Source organism: Epinephelus moara, chromosome 11, assembly GCF_006386435.1.
Source record: "Epinephelus moara isolate mb chromosome 11, YSFRI_EMoa_1.0, whole genome shotgun sequence".
Taxonomy (NCBI): domain Eukaryota; kingdom Metazoa; phylum Chordata; class Actinopteri; order Perciformes; family Serranidae; genus Epinephelus; species Epinephelus moara.
In genome coordinates this window covers 892,555-914,658 of record NC_065516.1, presented here as the reverse complement: position 1 = coordinate 914,658, position 22,104 = coordinate 892,555, and the positions used below count along the sequence as shown (strand labels likewise).

Genomic DNA, 22,104 nt, shown 5'->3' with positions numbered 1-22,104 from the left:
ACACTTAAAGGTAGGATCTGGAGGATTTTCAAACAAAACAAAATATAGACATATACAAATGAAATCCTGCTTAATCATCACCTATGGGCTTCTACTCATGTGTGGTGGTGACTCTGTTTGCAGAGCTCCTGCCCTTTAACTGTATTTTGATGTTTTTGTGAGCTCTGACCGCTTCTGGGCGGAGATTTCCCCAGCTAATGAGAGAGCGCAGGTGCCGTGCCCGAGCGTGTCCGAGTGTGTCCAAGCGCGAGCCTTGCCTGAACCTCTTCTGTGAAGCCTTCTTCCGTACCTCCGGGCTCTGTACACCCGGGAGAGTTGAGCCTGATAGGAGGGACCAAATTTGAATGTGTGTTTACAAACAGCAAATGGAAAATCCTCTAGACCCTACCTTTAAATGATGGAAATTCAAGGAGGTTATATCATCGAATACCGTCAAAGGACTGTTCCAATGTCAAGGTTCCTTTGACTTCTACCAAAGACTGAGTCATTCCTTAAGAGAATTTTCAAGGATACATGTGTGTATCCTCAGCAGGCATAAAGCACCCACAATTCTTTCCACACAATTTGCTGGAATTAAAGGCAGGGCCTCTTTAGTGACACACACTTTGGCACTCAGTAGCCTGTTCCAATGTGTGTTCACTGAATGCTAGAAAGGAGTCTTGCCTAGCCTCTGTAGGACCCGACTTGGAATGACGCATCCCACCAAGGAAGCATCCTTGACTTTGAGAGGCATTGAGAGACAGCAGCAAACTAGCTCAAAGGCATGGCCAATTGCAAGTCTGATGCTGAATATATTAAACTATGTGGACTTGAACTAACAACTACAGAGAAATCCGGACCCCGTGGCTGGACCAGTTATTTTCTATTATGTAGCTCCCTTGAAATATTTTTTCAGCCCAGAGAGAGCAGGGATGAAAGTATTGGGGAACGGTTGTAACACAGACCTTTTCTCTTGTAATACAAATGTCAAGACTTTGTTGGGCAGTCCACAGGAGCTTAACCCCACTACTGAGTCCACAGCAGAAAATCAGCCTGATCAGATCAGTTTTGCCAATTACAGTAGAAAAACAGATTTTTCACTCATTGAGTAAGAAAATAGTTAGAATGAAAGCATAAAAAATATTTGTTTTAGTTAGCTAATCTAGCTCGCTCGAACCCCTGACCTCAGTTTGACTTACATGTTCACTTTTTCCTCCTTGTTGGTCCTCAATGGAAATTTGCAAGTTGAAATTCAGAAATTCGCAAGCTGAAATTGACGCAAAACAAACGCAACTCTTGCTTGACACTTTCCTTGGTCAATCTACTACCTTGGACTGAAAGTGAGGACCACAATGGAAATAAGCCTTTGGCTTTCTTGTGTACTTAATCCTCTTTGTACTTAATCCTCTTTAAAAATCCTTTTTAAAAATCGTATATGGAGTCTGTCTTATTGATCAGTCTGTCATGTATATTTAAAATTTTTGTCTATCTATCTATCTATCTATCTATAGGCCCGTTTCCACTGAAGAAGTTCCTGGTACTATTTTTGGGGCAGGAACTACTACAGGAACGTCCTCTCGCTTGGCCCTCTCAACCGCTGTGTCTCCACTGAGAGCGGAGTACGAGGAAGGTTCCTGTCAAGTTACGGGCTCTGGATGTGACGTAATCATTGCGCGACCATTTACCGGGGCAACGTTGGGACGCGGTTAGCTGTTAGCCCTTAGCGGTGTCTGTAATAACTCACTAAATGGCCCGTGAAAAAAAATATTTTTTCCAGTGGATGTCTTAGTTACAACATGATTGAGCTAACTGGAGTAGTTTCATNCTAACCCTCGTCTGCTGAGTTTTAAAAATGACGGCTATTTTGTTGCTTTCTGTTGACATCACATCCCTCCTTGAGTATATCCAATCAGCACCAAGTAAATCCCAAGCCCCAGCCAGGAGTCTTTTGGGGCCATTCTGAGTACCTACTCCGAGGCAGGGACTTGTTTAGCCCCTGCAAAAGTTCCGGAACTCTGTCCTTCGGGGGTGGTTCTTGCAGTGGAGACATGCACCAACGGCCCCGGCCCCGTAAAATTACCCCGAAGTTCCTGCGGTGGAAACGGGCCTTATCTATCTATCTATCTATCTATCTATCTATCTATCGACCAGAGAAATCAACTCTCACATTCATTCATCACACCCACTTATGTGTGGCGAACCTGAGACGAGTTTGAACCCATGTCTCCTGGTCTCCTGTTGGTGTCTTTCACCGCTGGAACATCTCCAGGGTGAAGAACCAGAGGGAAAGGGGATCAGACTGAAGCTGCAGACACTTCATCAACTGGCTGAGAAACAAAGTTTAAACACTGAAATTTGTTGACACTGACAAACTAACAAAGTTTAATTCTTCTCTGTTAGAGTCACTTTATCTTAGAGAGTCCACAGAGTTCAGCTGGTAGAGAAACTACTCTACAGTCTGAAGATTGTGGGTTCAAATCATTCCTGTACAATTTGTTTTTTGCCTTCTGTCACTCCAGAAAAACCCTTAAATCATGCAGCTCTTTCAATAAGAAAGCAAGAGGAAAAAAAAACAGGCTGTACCCCACCTTTCGCACAGTGTCAGCTGGGATAGGCTCCAGAACCCCTGTGACCCCTAACAGGATAAGCGGTTATGGAAAATGAATGAATAAATAAATAAATGAATAACTAACTAAAGCCCTTAAAAAATTCTTATCCATTTATTTATCCATTAAAAACCCTGAAACCTGATATGAGACCCACAAATGTAGAGCAACCCCCTGGACCTTCAGCTTAAATGAAAAGTTAACATCACTTTTCAAAGTCCTGAGAGTGTGGCTGGTAAAGAAACTGCTCCACATTCTGAAGGTTGAGGGTCCAAATCTCACCTGTACTGACTCTCAGAGGACTGTTTCATAAAGGTGTCTCTTATTGTGAAAAGCCTGTTGTGAATTTGATTGAACAATTAAAGTCTCTTTGAGGGATCTTACCCCTTAACTCTGCTGCCGATTGGCTTACCTTGACATTCTTAAGTTAACTCTAACCAATCTAATTCCCTTTGCCCAAACCTAAGCAACCCAACCAGTGAAAACAACAATCACTTACCAGTTCAGAGAAAGATATTAGGGCAGGTCATTCCTTTGCTGTCCTAGGAAACACAAATTCATGTACCAGGAGCAGCTGCACATCCTGCAAACCTACCTTAAGAGGACATGTTTTCCAAAAAGCCACCTTGTTGAATTGCCCTTCGGGAATGAATAAAGTTCTTTCTTTCTATCTAACTATCTATCTATCTATCTATCTATCTATTGCATATCCGCTCAGCGGGAAGATGCTCGACTAAAGCTCATGATAACCATTTTTACCTGATTGAAACACAGTTCCATCACCAATCAACTTAATGAGCATGATGCAAAAACATGCCATACAACAGCTGAGACTCGGTCTGCGTCTCATCACTACAAAGAAAACTCAGTTAACTAGCAGCCGACGAAGAAAAACATAAACTAATGAATAGTCTAATGGATAATCCAATGTCTGAGGGTCATTATGAGTCTGTTTCTGAGTATATTCCACCTGTTTCTTTTCCTTTGCATTGCATGTGGAGGAAACAGCAGGAAGCCTGCCTCTGATCCTGTTGTCCCCCACCCTCCCATTACACTATCTGTGTCTCCATCTAATGGCTCAATAGTGGTACTACACTTCATTGGCATCACTCTTGGCACAGGTCATGATCAGATGTGTTCATTCATTCATTCATCTTCTAACCGCTTCATCCTCTTGAGGGTCGCAGGGGGGCTGGAGCCTATCCCAGCTGACATCGGGCAAGAGGCAGGGTACACCCTGGACAGGTCGCCAGACTATCGCAGGGCTGACACATAGCCAACCATTCACGCTCACATTCACACCTACGGACAATTTAGAGTTATCAATTAACCTAGTCCCCAATCTGCATGTCTTTGGACTGTGGGAGGAAGCCGGAGTGCCCGGAGAGAATCCACGCTGACACGGGGAGAACATGCAAACTCCGCACAGAAGGGCTGCCACACCCGGGATCGAACCGGCAACCCTCTTGCTGTGAGGCGAGAGTGCTAACCACCACACCACCGTGCCGCCCTCAGATGTGTTGTGATATGGTTTTCAGTTTCTGGGCTCCAACTGTACAATTCCAAAAGGATATTCACTCTAAAAATGTTCAGTTTTGTTAGGCTGGAATTAAGTCTCTGATTTATGCTGTGTAATTTACTCTGACCCAGGAACATCTATACTGAAGCTTTCACCTCTGCAGACATCTCACAAGTGTTACCTTTATTATGATACCAAGATGATTCATATAGACCTTGTAGTTGTAGAAATAAACTCTATTCATTATCAGCATGTCATTGTTGAGCAGGAGGCCGAAGTTTTAAGAGACAACCATGCAGATAATCCATTAAATCCTTTAACAGGAAAGATAAGATATATAAAAAAGCACAAGTTTTTAAGGGTTTAACAAAAAAACTTGAACAGACAATATAACCAACTGAAACCCTGTAATATATTTTAATACATTTATTTATCCATTTGACACGTGGTGCAACTCCCTGTGTGCGGTACCTAAGGCAGGGTTTGAACCCACATCTCCTGGTCTCCTGTCTCTTCTTCACCATTGGACCATCTCTGGGGTGAAGATCCAGAGAGAGGAAGAAGATCAGACTGAGGCTGCAGAAACTTTCACCTTCATCCTTCAGATCCCTTCTGACTGGACAAAAGGTCTCACATACCTCTTTTCCACCATATGGAACTGGTTCTGTTCCATTTTCTGCACCTATACTTTTGAATCGTTCAGAGCATTTCAATGAAAAATGAATTAGTTCACAACCCAGAAAGTTGGCTCTGAGCTGGAAGCAAAAAATAGCAGATTTTCCTGGGCCTGAATGTGATGGCATCAGTGGATGTGTCATATTTTACAGGTTGGAAAGAGACGATGGAGAAGGCGACAATGGAGACATTAAGAGAGAAACTGTCAGACAAAAAGTTTGTGCAGTGGTATCATTAATAGTTTGCTCATGTTTGTTTTTTAAGTAAAGGGTCATTCCTACTATTTGGTGCCATTTGAGTCCCCATGACATAGTATGGCATATTTTGTGTAAAAATGGGCTAATACTTATTTCTAAAAGCTTGACTTACATGGTGAACCGCCCTCTACCATAGAATACAATGATATGTACGCAGGATTAATTAAATTTAAAATAATTACCCTAATTTTAGGACAAGTAGGCTAAACTGCCATGTCCCCAATCACGTTTGCTCAACTTAAGGTACAAATATAAGTAATAGAAATCAAACAAATTCTACATTTTTCATTACTGTTGTATAGCCTAATTTATAATATTCCTCACAAAATGTTATTTTTTGTTATTAATACATTTTTACTGCTTAAAATTTTTAAAATATGTTGTGTCCCTGAGTTGACTGTCCCCCCTGTTACTCTGATGCAAAAATCCCTGAACACGCCCCCTGATTCTTCATCTAGTCACATGACACAGGAAGTAGCTTACATTTTTGGAGGGAAAATTAAATACAAGAAGCAAAGTAAGTACCACTCTTTAATCAACCTTTTTTCCAATGTTTTAGAATGCTTGACTGATGTGGTAAACATGTCCACCCTGTTATGCTTATTTATTGTGGAAACCGATCATTTGTGGTAATTTTGAAAATATGGTTAAGACATATGTTAAAAATCTTCCTTGGCTGTCACCAAGGGCTAGCTTGTTTTTCATCACATGAGTAGTAATGGATAACTTAAGCATAAAATGTCCTCCCTGTTACCCTCCCCCCTGTTACTGTTTTGCACAGTAACAGGGTGGACGTAAGAGAGCTAGATGAACAAGTTTTTCCAGCATGTGTTGGTTTTGCAAATATCATTTGCAAATAAAAGCAAATTCCATTTAAATTCCCTTTAATTCGAAAAGAAATGTGTTGAAATTACATTGTGACTTAAAATAGAGCAAGACTTTTTGTGAATATACTTGTTTGTGAATATTTGTCAAAATAAATATTTCAAGGGTAAATCAAGGGACATTTTAACTTTTAGAAAATGGAACTATTACAATCATTGTGCATTCAAAACATGTATTAACAGAGATGAGAATGTCCCATAACAGGGTGGACATTTGGTCTCTGTAACATTAAAAGAATTTGGTCAAAATTATAAGACCATAATATCCTGAGCTGGACCAATATAGTTTTCTTATAGTTTAATAAGTCCTCATTCAGATAAAAATAACAAAATCATGGAAAATTTAACTTTTTTTGATAAAGTAAACCAGGCTGAAATGGCACCGAATAGTAGGAATGACCCTAAAAACAAATATCTATAATAACAAGACAAAAGTTCGAAGGTAATCTATGTGATACATGTTTTTTGCAACTACTGTTTACTCTCATTGTGCTTGGTGCAACGCCCTCCACTGATGACATGACCTTTATTGAAATGAATGAATTAATGAATGAATGAACTTTATTTGTATAGCACCTTTCATGCACAAAATGCAGCACAAAGTTCTTTACAATTCAGATTGCAGAAACAAACAGCAAAGAAATAAAACCATGCAATTATACAACACTCATGCAAGGAGACAGGAGTAGAATAAATAAATGTATCAATCAATAATTAATCAAGAAAAAAAACATATATACAAACATATTAAAGGCAAGGTGTTCCATATTTTTGGGGCGTAGCAGCTAAAAGAAGCATCCCCAAAGGTTTTTGTAATAGCATTAGGGACAGTTGAAAGAGCAGCTGTGCAGGATCTCAGGGTTCGTGGAGGGACATAAGGTGATAGGGAATCTGTTGAGGGGCAATGCCGTTAAGAGCCTTAAAAACCAGAAGAAGGATTTTAAAATCAATTCTAAAAGATACTGGGAGCCAGTGAAGGTTACGTAAAACAGGAGTTATATGGTCTCTCTTTTTAGTTTTTGTTAAAACCCTGGCAGCATTCTGAATGGTCTGTAATTTTGCAATTGCAGTTTTAGGTAGGCCAGTGTATAAGGCATTACAATAGTCAAGACGACTGGAAACAAAAGCATGGACAAGCTTCTCAGCATCTTGCTGGCTCAGTAGAGGTCGTACCTTAGCTATATTGCGTAAATAATAAAATGCAGTTTTGGTTAATGAGTTAAAATGAGCTTTAAAATTTAGATCGCAATCAAAAATGACACTGAGGTTTCCGACTAGAGGTCGTGTCTGTGTGGCTAGATGACCCAGTTTAGTGAGAACCAGGTCCCTCTTACTTTTGGGGCCAACGAGGAGGATCTCAGTCTTGTCTTCATTTAGTTTTAGGAAGTTCTGGCTCATCCAAATCATTGACAGCTGACAAATAGTCAATAAGATTAGACAGGGGATTTGGGTCGTCTGGCTTTACAGACACATACAGTTTGTGTGTTATCAGCATAGCTGTGAAATGACACACCAAACTGATGGATGAAAGATCCCAATGGCAACATATAGATTGAAAACAACAAAGGTCCTAGGACACTGCCTTGGGCTACACCATAGTCAACAAATAATTGTCTCTGATATGTGCTCCCACATTCTGACCTGAAATGCCCTATCAGAAATATAGGAGTGAAACCAGTGAAAAACTGTACCAGATGGACCCACCCATTCCTCAAGACAGCTGAGTAGAAGATTTTGATCAATAGTGTCGAATGCGGCACTAAGGTCGAGGAGGATCAGAGCAGAAATATTCCCACTGTCGGCATTTACTCTAAGATCGTTTAAGACTTTAAAGAGCTGTCTCTGTGCTGTGGTTCTCTCTGTAGCCTGATTGGAAATTTTCACAAATACTGTTTTTTGACAGGTGTTCATTTAATTGCTTGAACACTACTTTCTCATAAACCATACTTAGGAAAGGTAGATTAGAAATTGGGCGGTAATTATTGAGAGAGGAGGGATCCAGGTTAGGTTTTTTGAGTAAGGGTTTAACAGTTGCAGTCTTAAGCCTGATTTATGGTCCTGCTTTAAATCAACGACGTCGCTACGTCGTAGGGTATGTGGCTACGCAGAAGGCTCGCTGTAGCCCCCGGCGTAGCCTGATGTGCACCTCCCCAAAAATGTAACTACACGTCGAGGCGACGCAGACCCAGTGCAGACAGAGTGGGCTGTGATTGGTTTGCTTGGTAGCAACGCATTTCCGGTTCCGTATTTCCAGATTGCGCCATCCCCGCCATCTTTAAACATCTTCTGTTGCGATGTAGATGTTGCAGTATTAAGGCCCATTTATGCTCAACGTTCAATACGGATACGGACAGAGCCGTCTGTCCGTGCTCCGCGTTCATTTCTCTGTGACCGGAAAAGCTGGAAGCTAAACAAAGAATCAACTAGAGACGACGATAACCATTCAGGAAAGGAACGCAGCCTCCTACCGCTCTGGCAGTGGATTGCACTGCGACGAAATGGAGTGACGGAGAAGTTCGAAGGGTTCACGACGGCGTCACGACGGCGTCACGGCAACGACGTAGGTACGTCGTAGGTATGCCGCAGGACCATAAATCAGGCTTTACGGGGATTTGGGAAGATGCCAGATTGTAGAGAGGTATTTATGATGAGGAGTGTAGTTAATGACAGTTGGTCATAGATGGACATGAAAAGGTCAGATGGAATGGGGTCAAGGGAGCAAGTAGACGGTTTCATGCAGAGGATAGTTTTGTGTAGTTCATCTTCTGTGATTAAATCAAAGCTAGTCATTATACTTGGAGTAGGAAGGATAATTTGAAGGGGGATTCTAGTGGTTCCTGGAATGATCTGAATGTTGAGCCTTTTTTCAAAAGGTGTTAAAAAAGAGAAAAAGTGCGGAAAAGGTTTGAACTCACAACCTAGAGACCGTGGAGCAGTTTCTCTACCAGCAGAGCTCTCAGGACTTTGGGATAGTAGGTAGCTCTCAGTGAATTAAACTTTATCACTTTGTCACTGTGAAGTTTCAGTCAGTAAACTTAACCTGCATTCACACCTAATCAGGCATCCCATCCACAAATGCTCATCTTCCCACTCAATAGATGATAATTTTTATTTATTTCATAATCTTATTTATTTCATAGGCATCTTTATTTGTTTTTATAACCATATTTATTTATTTATTTCCTAGCCACATTTATTTTAAGTTATCTTTATTATTTTCATAGAAATCTTTATTTATTTATTTATATATTTATTTAATAGACATCTTAAGTCATTTATCTACTTATTCCATAGCATCTTTATTATTACATTGACATAATCATTTATTTATTATTTATTTACTCCATAGGCATATTTATTTATTTTATCGACATCTGTATTTATTTATTTCATAGCCATTTTTAATTATTACATGAATATAAAAATGTATTTATTTTTTATTTACTTTATAGATATTTATTTCATCTACATCTTTAATTATAACATTGATATAATTTATTCATTTTCTCGACATCTGTATATATTTATTTCATAGCCATCTTTATTTATTTAATCAACATATTTACTTATTTATTTCCTTACCACATTTATCTTTTAAAGTTATCTTTATTAATTTCATAGAAATCTTTATTTATTTACATATTTATTTCATAGACATGTTCATTTATTTGATAGACATATTAAGTCATTTATTTATTTCATAGCATCTTTAATTATTACATCGACATAATCATTTATCTACTATTTATTTACTTCAAAGGCATATTTGTTTGTTTTATTGACATCTGTATTTGTTTATTTCATAGCCATCTTTAATTATTACATTAATATAATCATTTATTATTTATTTACTCCATACAGTTGACATATATATTTATTTCATTGACATCTGTATTTATTTATTTCATAGCCACCTTTAATGATTACACTGACATAATCATTTTTATCATATGTATTTATGCCATATTTATTCATTTCATAATCATGCTATTTCCTAGCCACATTTATTTTTCAGTTATCTTTATTTATCTATCTATCAGAAATCTTTATTTACTTTTTTCATAGACATATTCATGTATTTCATAGACATCTTAAGTCATTCATGTATGTATTCCATCAACATAATTATCTTATTGACATAGGCTATTTATGTATTTCATACTGACCTTAAAGCAACCCTTACCTTTCTTGCATTTCACACAGCACTTGAAATGCCTCTGACTCTGTGGCAGCTAACATACAAGGTGCTGATGGACAGACTGGTGTATATGGAAATACAACAAATGTGGAGCATACCATCGCTGACTTGGCTGACACAATCCCATGGATATGTCCTAACACCACTTGATCAGCTGCAGAGGCTCCCAAACTGGCCTTCCCTAATGACCCTTCCTACTGGCACAGGACTGGTGCTCGACCAAGAGCATCAACTCCAGCCAGGACTTGGTTGGATGTCACTAGACGCAAAGGCAAATCCAGCAGGAAATCAGTCAAGAGAGCCCCAACGCTCACCCCTACACTTGAACTCTCTCTACACAACAGGTACTCTCTCTACACAACAGGACAATGAAATATGTGACAATACCAACTACACTGAACCCAGGCAGGCCAAGGCTATCCAAAATGCAAGCAATAGCCCCAAAACCACTGCTAGACCCAGGGCCAGAAAAAACTATGCTAACTCCACACCTGAGAAGCCAAGGGCCAGGAGAAGTATCGCTAACACCACACCTGATCAGCCAGACACCATCCTGATCGGAGACTCAATAACCAAGCATGTAAGAATGGCAAAGACTGAAAATCTAACAGTGTCTGACACGTCTGTCAGGGAGCTAACCGAGCTGTTGCCAGTGATCCTCTCTACACACCCCAGTAACATGAGGATCATCATCCATGCTGGGTCTTTTGACATTCTACGAAGAAAAACTGGCTCTGAGATCCTGAAAAAAGACTTTTCCCTGCTCCTGGAGAAACTGAGTGACTGTCAGTCACAAAATGTGTTCATTTCTGGCCCCATTCCAACCCTGGGGAAAGGAATCGAGTCTTTTACCAGACTCCTTGCCCTGAATACATGGCTGACATCGGCATGCTTCACTCATGGGATAAAGTTTATTGACAATTTTAACATCTTTTGGAACTGTAAGGATCGCTTTCAGCGTGATGGGATTCATCCGAACATCACTGGATGCAGACTACTCGGGGCCAACCTACGTCATGCTCTTGGAATGCCATACCAAAACAAGAATGGACAGATAAGAGCCAAGGACAAGTACGGGGCACAGAGACAGACAGCCTGCATCTCTCCCCCTTCACCTGACCCTTTGCTCCACATCACCCAAGGCATTCAGAGGATGTCCCTGTCCCAGTCAGGGATCCAACAACCCCCCTCCTGCCCTTCACCACAACCACCAAGGAGCCAACGTCGCCCCCCCCCCAGCACCGGCGCAACCACTAAGGAGCCAACGTCGACCCTCCCCACCACCACCACAATCACCACGGAGCCAGCGTCAACCCTCCCCCCCTCCACCACGCTCACCAATCAAGGAGTTAGTTAAAGCTGCCACACTAAAGCTCAGTCAAATTGATGAACTCTTAAATAGTAGCCCTAGACGTCATCACTCAGGTGCCTGTCAGAGATGAGACAGACCCCATGCCGCTTCCTTAAACATACCGGCGATCTTAAATAGCCGGTGGCATGGTCAAACACATCTTGAAATTGAAAAGTATCAGCCAGAGTCATCTCCAAGGTCTGTCATTCCTGTTTTGACTAGCATCAGGAAAAACAATGTGTACTCGAAGCGCACAGCTACTCTATCTAATCTGACTCCAGTTATGCGTCAGCCACAGACTGTGTCAGACAATGTTAGTACACTAAACTTAGCTTTATTAAATATCAGATCTCTGGCTGGCAAGTCACTATTAATTAATGATTTTATTATCAAGAGAAACCTTGATTTTATGTTTTTAACTGAAACTTGGTTAAATGAAAACAACAGTGCAGCAGTACTTATTGAATCAGCCCCCCCAAACTTCCATTTTATCAGCTCAGTTAGAGAACTTAGGAAAGGAGGTGGAGTAGCCACTTTATTTAAGGATGTTTACCAGTGCAAACAGTTGTCATATGGGAAGTTTGAGTCTTTTGAATATGTTGCACTGCAGTTGAGATCCTCCTGTCAAGCAGTATTAGTAACCATTTACAGGCCTCCAAAATATAGTGCACACTTTGTTGATGACTTTTCTAAACTATTGTCTGTTGTCTGTATTGATTTTGACTGTGTTGTTATAGTGGGTGATTTTAATATTCATATTGATAATCCCAAAGATGGCAGTGCGAAAGAACTTTTCTACATCCTGGACAACTTTGAACTTTCCCAGCATGTAACAGAGCCAACACACAATAAGGGACATATTTTAGATCTAATTATCTCCAAAGGGCTCAACATTTCTGAGGTTGTGGTGACTGATGTTGCCTTTTCTGATCATTACTGTGTTTTCTTTAAAATGGCCATCTCCGCTGACACCAGTAAAATTACAACAGAGGTAATCAGAAAACGCTATATCAACGAAAACACCTGTACACTATTCACCCAGGATTTTATACCCACACCAGCTCTGCCCTCAGTCTCTGTCAATGATCTGGTTCATAGTTTCAGCTCTAAAGCTATGAATATTATGGACAATATTGCCCCCATGAAGGTCAAAGTTGTCTCTGGTAAGAAAAAACCACCATGGAGGAACGCCACACGGGTAAAAGCTCAAAAAAGAGAATGTAGAAAAGCAGAACGCAGGTGGCGAAAAACCAAACTCCAGGTTCATTATGACATCTATAAGGAAAGTCTGCACATCTATAGCTTGGAGCTAAAAAGGGCGCGGCAGTCCTTTTTCTCTGAGATTATCAACAAAAATAACAACAATGCACGGACTTTATTTACTGTTGTTGACAGACTGACAAACCCATCAGCGTCAGTCCCTCCTGAACTGCTATCCACCAAGGCATGCAATGACTTTGCTTCTTTTTTCACAGACAAGATTTTAAAGATAAGACAGACAGTCTGTAACTCCAACACAGTGGCTATTTCACCTGTGCCTCATAAGACTACTCCAGTTAATTTGGCACTTTTTCACCCATTAAATTATGCTACTTTGACAGACATAGTTAGAAACCTTAGGTCCACTACCTGCTGCCTTGACACTCTGCCTACAAGCTTTTTTAAAGATGTTTTTAACTGCATAGCATCAGATATACTACAGATAGTCAACTGTTCTCTTCAGTCAGGCCTTTTTCCAACGGCCCTGAAGACTGCAGTCATTAAACCTCTCTTAAAAAAGCCTAATCTGGATGCCTCAGTAATAAATAACTACAGGCCCATATCAAACCTACCATTTTTAGGAAAGATCATTGAAAAGGTTGTTTTTCAGCAACTTAACACCTTCTTGGAGCAAAACAATTCCTTTGATGCCTTTCAGTCTGGATTTCGAGCACATCACAGCACTGAGACTGCACTTGTAAAAGTTTTAAATGACATTCATCTGAGCAGTGATGCATCAAAGATTTCGGTTCTGGTATTACTGGACCTCAGTGCTGCATTCGACACAGTTGACCATAAGATACTGCTCGACAGACTAGAAAAGTTTGTGGGACTTTCTGGCACTGTGCTAAATTGGTTTAAATCTTATTTACAAGACAGGGATTTCTTTGTGTCACTTGGCAATTATGAATCTGTGCGAACAAAAATTACATGTGGAGTTCCTCAAGGGTCCATTCTTGGGCCTCTTCTGTTCAACATCTATATGCTCCCTCTTGCTCAGATTATGGAATATCATAACATCTCCTACCATACTTATGCAGATGACACACAACTTTACATAACAGTGTCACCAGATGACTACAGTCCCCTATATCTGCTAAATAAGTGCATTGACGAAATCAATACGTGGATGTGCCAGAATTTTCTACAACTAAACACAGACAAAACTGAGATAGTTGTTTTTGGCCCCAAAGAACAAAGATCAATAGTCAGTGCTCACCTTGACGCCATGACACTAAAACCTACAAATCAAGCCAGAAATCTTGGTGTAGTTCTGGACTCAGACCTAAATTTCAATAGTCACATTAAGACAATTACTAAATCAGCCTACTACCACCTTAAAAACATAGCAAGAATAAAAGAATTTCTGTCTAAACAAGATACAGAAAAACTTGTTCATGCTTTCATTTTCAGCAGGCTGGACTATTGTAACGGTGTCTTCACAGGCCTGAGTAAAAAATCAATCAGACAACTGCAGCTCGTCCAGAACGCTGCTGCCAGAGTCCTCACCAACACCAAGAGAGTGGAGCACATTACACCAGTGCTTAAGTCACTGCACTGGCTTCCTGTGTGTCAAAGGATAGACTTTAAAATCTTGTTACTTGTCTATAAAGCACTAAATGGTCTCGGGCCTAAATACATCTCTGATATACTTGTACGTTATGAAGCATCCAGACCCCTCAGATCATCTGGAACAGGTTTACTCAGTGTTCCCAGGATCAAAACCAAACAAGGTGAAGCAGCCTTTAGTTTCTATGCTCCCCGCCTGTGGAACAAACTTCCAGAATATCTGAGGTCGGCTGAAACTGTCTGCTCATTTAAATCAGGGCTTAAAACATTACTATTTACTGTAGCTTACCAGTGAACTAGATATGTAACTTATTGTTAGGATAATCTGTAGCTATTGTTTTTATATTTGTCTGCTGTTGCTTTTGCTTTATGTTTGCTTTTTAAATGCATTTTCTGCACTGTTTTTAGCTATTTATTTTCTTGCTTTTAGCTCTTGTTTTTATTGATCTATTGTTCCTTTAATGTTTTATCTTAACGTATTTCTCTTGTAAAGCACGCTGAATTGCCTTGTGTATGAATGGTGCTATATAAATAAAATTGCCTTGCCTTGCCTTGCCTATACACCAGGAGCTTACCAGATGATGCAGCCTCCCTGTCTGCTCTGTGTAGCGTTAGCCTCCTTAGCTCAACACCGGCGTCTTATATGTTACCATTCATCCATGTCTCAGTGAACACAAGGACGCAACAGTCCCTCACTCCTCAGTTAGTGGATCTCCGTTGTCGGATGTAATCCATTTCGTGTCCAGCGAGCGGACGTTCGCCAGAAGGCTGCTGGGAACAGCTGTTTTGACGGGGTTAGCTGTTAGCATAGAGCTAACCCCTCCGGCGCTCCCCCACTCCTGCGTCCTGTTACAGCACTGGGGCCGGCATCTTCCCTTCAGGACAGCTCCAGGCGATACCATGGTCATCTCAGGTTACTAGTTTATATCCACAAGCGTCCCTGTTACTAGTTTATATCCACAAGCCTCCCTGTTTCTAGCATATTTGTTGTCTCACAGACTCAGGGGTAGAGGGTGTGGGGGGGATGTTATGCAAGCGGTTATGTCTGTCGGAGGCCTCCACGTGGGGAAGACAGACAGGGCAGGAGAAAACTCCGACCAATCATTGCATTCGGTCCGAATGCAATGATTGGTTGGAGTTTTCTTAGACCCATATGAGAATGGTATAATGATGAGTTTTTATTTCTGGTGGAATTCACTTACATTTTAGTGTGCCATCAGCATATTAATAGCATTTTAACCTAAACAAAGAAAAGTGTAAAATTTCCAGAAAGGTAAGGGTTGCTTTAATGGCATTAAGTGATATATTTAGCATTCATCATTATCCAGCATGTTTTCCCTTGTAGCAACAGTCCAGTCAAAGTTAAATTGTCTCACTTTAATGTAAATGAAAAAGAACAGCTGGCCCCAGTTTGGCTCCTGTGGTTCAAAACAACCACTGATGAGTTACTGTCTCTTTAAATATTTAACCCCTGCTGCTCCTCCTGTGTGTGTGTGTGTGTGTGTGTGTGTGTGTGTGTTCGTGTTCGTTCCTTCATGATGGCCGCTGCTCAGGACTCTCCTCTTTATCTGGGATTTGATTTCAGCACGCAGCAGGTAAATCTTCCTCTTTTATTTCATCCGACATTCACGCACCTGCACGCGTTTCACTGGGCGACGTGGGTCACATGTGTTACCGCGTGCACACAGAGTTACAGCGGATTTATCGCGCAGATGCCGAAGAAGCAGATGGCGGATTGTGAAGCAAGTAGCCTACTTTGTACGTGCGAAAAGTCTGTTCACTACACGTACTTCAACTCTGAGTACACCCTACACAGTACATGTCAGAAAACACAGTCCTTCATTTAGAACACATTTTTAAAGGGCTTTTACCTACTTTAGTTTTAGTTTATGCACCTACACTGCAAAGTAAAAGCACTCCATTCAGTATGTTTACTTACTACTGTAAGCTATTCATGTAGTTACAGTTTGATGTGCTTGTACTTAACGTGAGTCTTTATATTCTCTGCTCCAAGACATCTGACAGCTTCAGCCATAGATATCATATATATCTATGGCTGAAGCTACACAGCTCCTCTTTTTCCAAGTACAACTGTAAAAGCCTACTGCACCTTAACGCATCAGTAACATATTATAACAATGATTCTGACACTTACCTTTCTGGAAATTTTACACTTTTCTTTGTTTAGGTTAAAATGCTATTAATAAGCTGATGGCACACTAAAATGTAGGCTAAGTGAATTCCACCAGAAATAACAACTTATAATTATAACATTCTCATATGGTTCGAAGAAAACTCCGACCAATTTGACCACATTGCATGGAGTTTTCTCCTGTCCTGTCTGTCTTCCCCACCTGGAGGCCTCCAAATCAATGTTAACAGATTCACACTCTTTTTCTATCACAACTTAACAGGCTTCGCTCGTGGTCGTAGGCTATATAGTCAATGCATAAGCCAACAAAAAGAGGCTTTTGAAGAAACATGTAAGATGTGAATCACTACTTAGATTTATCAGTGCATAAACTTCATACATTAACATTAGACCTTCAATACATCTCTGTCAATTACACTCTCACACTTTAACAAATTAACTTAACTTAGTTATTAACTATAAATCAAACAAATGTTTGCAAAACAATCCATAAAAAAGTGCAGGAGGATGGATGGCTTTTACAAAGGAATAAATAAATAAAATAAAAATAAAAAATAAAAATAATTACATCTCAGAATAGTGATGCTCCTTGTGCCACCACACATTACTTTCATGCCAATTTTTTAAAGTCCTTTATGTGTCCTGTTTCTTTACAAAAGAAAAACCCTGAAATTCTGGGTGTGCAAATAATTTAAATTAAACTGTAAAACATTCCTCCTTCTCATTGCCACATCTATCTCCCATGAACATCTCTCTTCAATTAAATAGTTCAACAGTTTTCTTTCTTTTCAGTGTGGAGCAGTAGACCTAGGTTAAACAGCTCTCTTTGTTCACTGTGTTATTTCCTTTTCCAGGTGTATTTCTTCTCACTCTTTGCAGCGCTGAGTAGACGTTTGTCTTTCAAAACAATGCAGTAAAACTCTGAACAGGACTGCTCAAAGTTGAGTGTGATCAAGAGCTCACTCCTCATAAGCTCCATGGAACACCTTTTCCTCTTGTCACTCCATCTGTTGGCCATTCTGGAAAAGATCCTTTCCACGTATCCAGTGGATGCTGGGATGCTCACGATGTGGCTGATGATGGACAGCATGTTAGGCAGGTCAGCTACTTGAAAGAGAGCCACCCACCTGGCAGCCACGTCTTTGGACCATTCATCTTCTGCACCTTCTCTGAGCCCCTTCAGAGTGGTATTTGCAGTGGTGCATTCATCATAAAGTTCATCCATGTTGACTTTTTGGGTGAGGTTGAGCTTATTAGTGACCTTCTCTGTGTCACTGAAGGAAAGTCAGGGCTTGAAATGAACTTTTTTACATGGTAGCACTGGTGCTCCTAATTCATAAAGTTAGGAGCACCAGCAACATTTTGGGAGCACCCACCTTAAAGCTGCAGTAGGTAGGTTTATCCTACTTGGTTCTATTTCTCCCTCTCTGGGAGCCTCGGCTCTCCCTCACCGCGCAGCAGCCCGCCCCGCACATACCCCAGAGGCTTGGCTCTCCCTCTCGGCGGAGAGCCTCCGCTCCCATGGCCAAACCTCGCGCCCTCCGCCCGGGCCCGGCCCCACCTCACCCTTCCCCTCCCTCCGGGGCTCCGGGGAACCGAGTTCTGTCTTCCTTTTTTGGGTTGATTAGCCATGTAGGCAGTTGTAGCCAATGCTGGAATACCTATTTTACCTGGTGCACTGTTCGCCATTGCTGCTTGCTCTCCCCTTCTGCCGGCGGCACGGGAACGTGCATATGCAGTAGAAAGCCAATAGGAACACATTGGTCTGAGCTGACCTTTGATTGGTTGATGCACATCGGCACGATACTGATTCTTTAGAGGCTGAACACAGAGCCATGGTGAGGTGCAGAAACCTATTGTTTGTCTCAGACCACTTGATTTACATTATGCTTAGAGGATATTATAAAATTTTTACTCAATTATACCAAAACAATGTTGCCTACTGGAGCTTTAATGTAAGAAGCACCAACAGTGTAATCGATTTTTTTTTATTGCAACAAAAAGTCGACATTATACTGTATACATTACGCTGTACGTTTATAGTACACTTATCATTAACAACTTTTTCAGTTGAAGACATTTTTAGAAAAAACACCACTGAACACCACTGTGAATGAAAGAGAATCCTTAGATGATAATAATACTGATGATGATGATGACTGTCATCATCATAGCCTGGAGTAGCCTGGCGTTGCCACACCCAATTCGCAAAACGCGAATGGGTCTGGACACGGACTGTACATTTCCTCTATTCCCGAGGGGCTGTATCAACGGCTGTCACTCATAGTGCCCCTTCACGCAATTGGAAAGACGGAAAACCAATCAGAGTAAACGACACGTGTGACGTAGGCTAGCACAACGCCACTGTAAACAGACCAGCAAGCTGCAGTGGAGATGAGCTGTGATGATGTCTGGGAGCGAGTGTTTCCGTCTTTGCGGATTTCCTCCTCACTGTGGACTCCGAGTTGCATGGCTGTGATTCCCAGCTTGGTCGCTTCCCTGACCTGCTCCTCCATGAGAGCAACTAGCGGAGAAACAACAATAGCCACTGGGTTTTCACTGAGTCCCATCTTTTTCCCGATCAATGGAGCCAGTTGGTAAATTAAACTTTTACCAAACCCTGTAGGAAGGACGGAAAACATATCCTTTTTTTCAATAAAAGCTTTCAGTGCAGCCGTTTGTTCTGATTTTAAAGAAGCGCGTTTATGATTGCATGGCCGGACTGAGTTGCAGAGCGAAACAGAATATAAGCTCATGAGATTAGGATGGTTTCACCAGGCTAGTTCAGTGGTGGTTCAGTGGTGTTTTTTTCTAAAAAAAAAAAAAAAAAAAGTCACTTCGGCTTCTAGTTAGCTCTGAGTGACAGAAGTTCCACGGTCGCAGAGTGATTTGAGACTAATAACCAATCTAAAATCAGCATTAAAGGTCAAGCTCACATTTGATTGGTCACTGTCAGCTCACAAGGTAGAGAGAAGCCTGGGAAGCTTATCAATGTAGCCTACTAACTTGAGGGGGAAAAAAAAAAAAATGTGAATGAGACATTCAACTCGGGGGGAAAAATAGTCGCACCAGAAGAATTATTTACACTCGCACCAGTGCTCCCAATTTTATATATATGTGTGTATATATAATATATATATATATGTATTGTTTTTTTTTTTGTTTTTTTTACCAAAACGGTTGCAATTTCGAGCCCTGAAGGTGTGCCATAGTGCAGAGAGAGAGGTTGCAGGGAGCACAGCCAGCTGTCTTCTGAAAAATCAAACCATTTCGCAATGTATGAGATTGCTGTGTTGAGGAATGCAGTGAAATCTGCCCGTGCCTTGTTTGCGTCATGTGGGAGGAGACGCTGCAGCTTCGCTTTTGTTTAGTAGCCATAAAACTGGTCATCCCTTCTCTGTGTGAGTTTTTGCTTGAAGGCAGACATGATGGAATATAACTCAACACAGGTGGTCGAATCACTTTCCTGCTTCTTTATAACTTCTTCAAAGAGGGAGAGGATGTTATTGCAGAACAGGAGGTAAACCTCCACATCATCAGCATCTTCCTCAGTTGAGTGTTCACTGAGCTTTAACAAAGCTCTGATCTGTCTGGGACACTCTTCCCCCAGGCTGATGAAATAAGACCTATGAGCAGTCCAGGTTTGCATAAGCCGCGAGATGGCTGGATTAAGGGACAGCCACCTTGTTGAAACATGTCGCAGAATCTCCCGGAACACCCCACATCACAAAATTCGCAAAACTCTTTGAGTGACTCCCTTCGTTTGGCAGATATGGAGAAGTGGCCATAGATCTTCAGCATTTTCCACGTCTACAGTGAGCTGGTCGAGAGCGTGCTTCACTGTGTTGTGCATAATATGTGCATGGCAGTTCCCTTGCAGTAGACCTTTTTGTATTTTCTTCAGGTTGGTGGAGACAGAGTTGTGGATTCCGTAATTTACAACAGTATTATCTGCACTATATGCTGTAACTTGATCTAATGATAAACCAAATTTATCAAGGGATTGTTGTATGCAATCTATAATCCCAGCAGCTGACTCATCTGCATTCTCTACGAAATCAAGCATTTTGTTGCAGATCCCACTTTCTGGACTAAAGTATTGTACAGCAAGGGGAAACATCTTCCTGTTCCCCTTATCTGATGCATCCGTCTGTATGGCAAATGGAACGGGTTTACCTGACCCGCCTGTTAAGACATCAACAACATCAGCCACTGCCTTGGGAGCCAGGACGTCTTTGACCATTGCTTCTGCCTTTGTTCTCCCCAGAGACATCTTCTTTCCGATTTGGAGTCATGCAGAATCTTTTGGTTGAGCTTGTGTGCACAAGCTGTTATAGCTGAGGTTGTGTTTAACTGTGTGGTACACCTGCGTTAACTCAGCTGCTGTGATCTAGAGGGGAGGAGTTGAAGGAGAAAATATTAATGAAATGTCATAATTGTGCAGACTGGGGTGAAAACATATGTCATTGTTTGCAGTCACACCGTCCACACAGACATATCTACACACAGAAATATCTTTAAATCTAAGAAAACTATTTAAGTAAAACAATTTTCATTATTGGTAAGTAAATTCATTCATTCATTCATTCATTCATTCATTCACTCTGTTTTTATGTAGCATATTGTTAATCCATTAGTAGCCTATAAGTAGGCTAGCTATGCAATTTTCCAGATTGGTAATCATAATAAAATATCAGTTTTCTTTACATGCACTTATGTATCCGACTGTAAAGTTTAAACTTCAACCTTAATAAATCATAATGTAGCCTGATGTCACTGAAGAGGCCATTATAGCAGGCCACCCTCATTTAGAAAGAAAATCAGTCCCTAGTAGTAGCTAAGTTATGAGATGTGATTAATTTAGCCGACATTAACGTTGGCTAACAAATAGACACACATGAGATCTACCAGAAAAAAACAAAAGAGAGTTAAAAACTTACTGTATCAGCCTCAGGAGATATTTGGGGTACGAAGAACTGTGACACTGTTTGGTTCTTGCTCGCTCTGACATTGCGGGAATGTTGTTATCCTGAAGCATGTCTGCTAGGCCACCGTGCGCCACAGAAAACACTCGCCGACAAAGTTTGCAGTTTGCTTTGTAATCATTTTCTCTCACACTATCAAGCCAAGCACTTGAATCTTCCCACTCTCGCCTGTATTTCTGCATCCGCTTTCGTTTCACATGTGGGGGGGTCACTGTCAAATACAAGACAATTCCGTATTTTAAGGGACGGTTGGCAACTCTACCTGCTACGTCGAGCTAGCCCTGAGATGATGGTTTCGCATGGAGCAGTTCTGCTCTCAGGATGTGGAGTTTTTGACTGTGAAATGTCGACCCTTTTCATCTTATATGTTGCACAAATTGTTTTTAAATGTTTTGTTTCTTTTTGCTTGGGGCATTTCGTTATTGTGCTGCGCAAAAGAAATGACAAATAAAGAAGTTCAGTTCAGTTCATAACGTTATGACAACACAGCATCCAGTTGCTAATGGCTAATGTTAGCCTACTGTAGCGTAGCCTCTGAAACATTAATGTTATCTTCCTTGTGCATTTCCACTTACTAGTAACGTTAACGCTACTATCTAACGTTAGCACTGTAACCTTATTCTAAAACTCATCAGTCATCACTGACTCCGGTTGAGTTTTAAAACTCCG

At 40.9% G+C, this 22,104-nt stretch overlaps 2 protein-coding genes across 6 annotated transcripts in view; both read left to right on the top strand.

Moving 5' to 3' along the window:
* The first annotated feature begins 5,078 nt into the window (after positions 1-5,078).
* LOC126397711 (uncharacterized) lies at positions 5,079-11,475 on the top strand. Its single transcript, XM_050056654.1, has 2 exons — positions 5,079-5,553; positions 10,124-11,475. The coding sequence occupies exons 1-2, from the start codon at positions 5,364-5,366 to the stop codon at positions 11,473-11,475; spliced, it is 1,542 nt and encodes a 513-aa protein (XP_049912611.1). The 5' UTR covers positions 5,079-5,363.
* A 4,306-nt stretch (positions 11,476-15,781) lies between these two features.
* Positions 15,782-22,104, top strand: part of xylb (xylulokinase homolog (H. influenzae)) — a 192,981-nt gene continuing 186,658 nt past the window's right edge. For 4 of the 5 annotated variants that reach the window (XM_050056648.1, XM_050056649.1, XM_050056647.1 and 1 more), the window contains exon 1: positions 15,782-15,893. In XM_050056648.1, coding sequence (XP_049912605.1) covers positions 15,834-15,893 — 60 coding nt within the window. In that variant the 5' untranslated portion in view covers positions 15,782-15,833. The remainder of the gene's footprint in view (positions 15,894-22,104) is intronic. The other variant, XM_050056650.1, reaches the window with a different exon arrangement.

Bases quoted from the DNA above. Each gene is read 5' to 3' on its own strand.
- LOC126397711 (XM_050056654.1), top strand. From the start codon at position 5,364: ATGTTATTTTTTGTTATTAATACATTTTTACTGCTTAAAATTTTTAAA. The intron at 5,554-10,123 runs GTAAGTACCACT...CATTTCACACAG, and splicing joins AATTAAATACAAGAAGCAAA to CACTTGAAATGCCTCTGACT.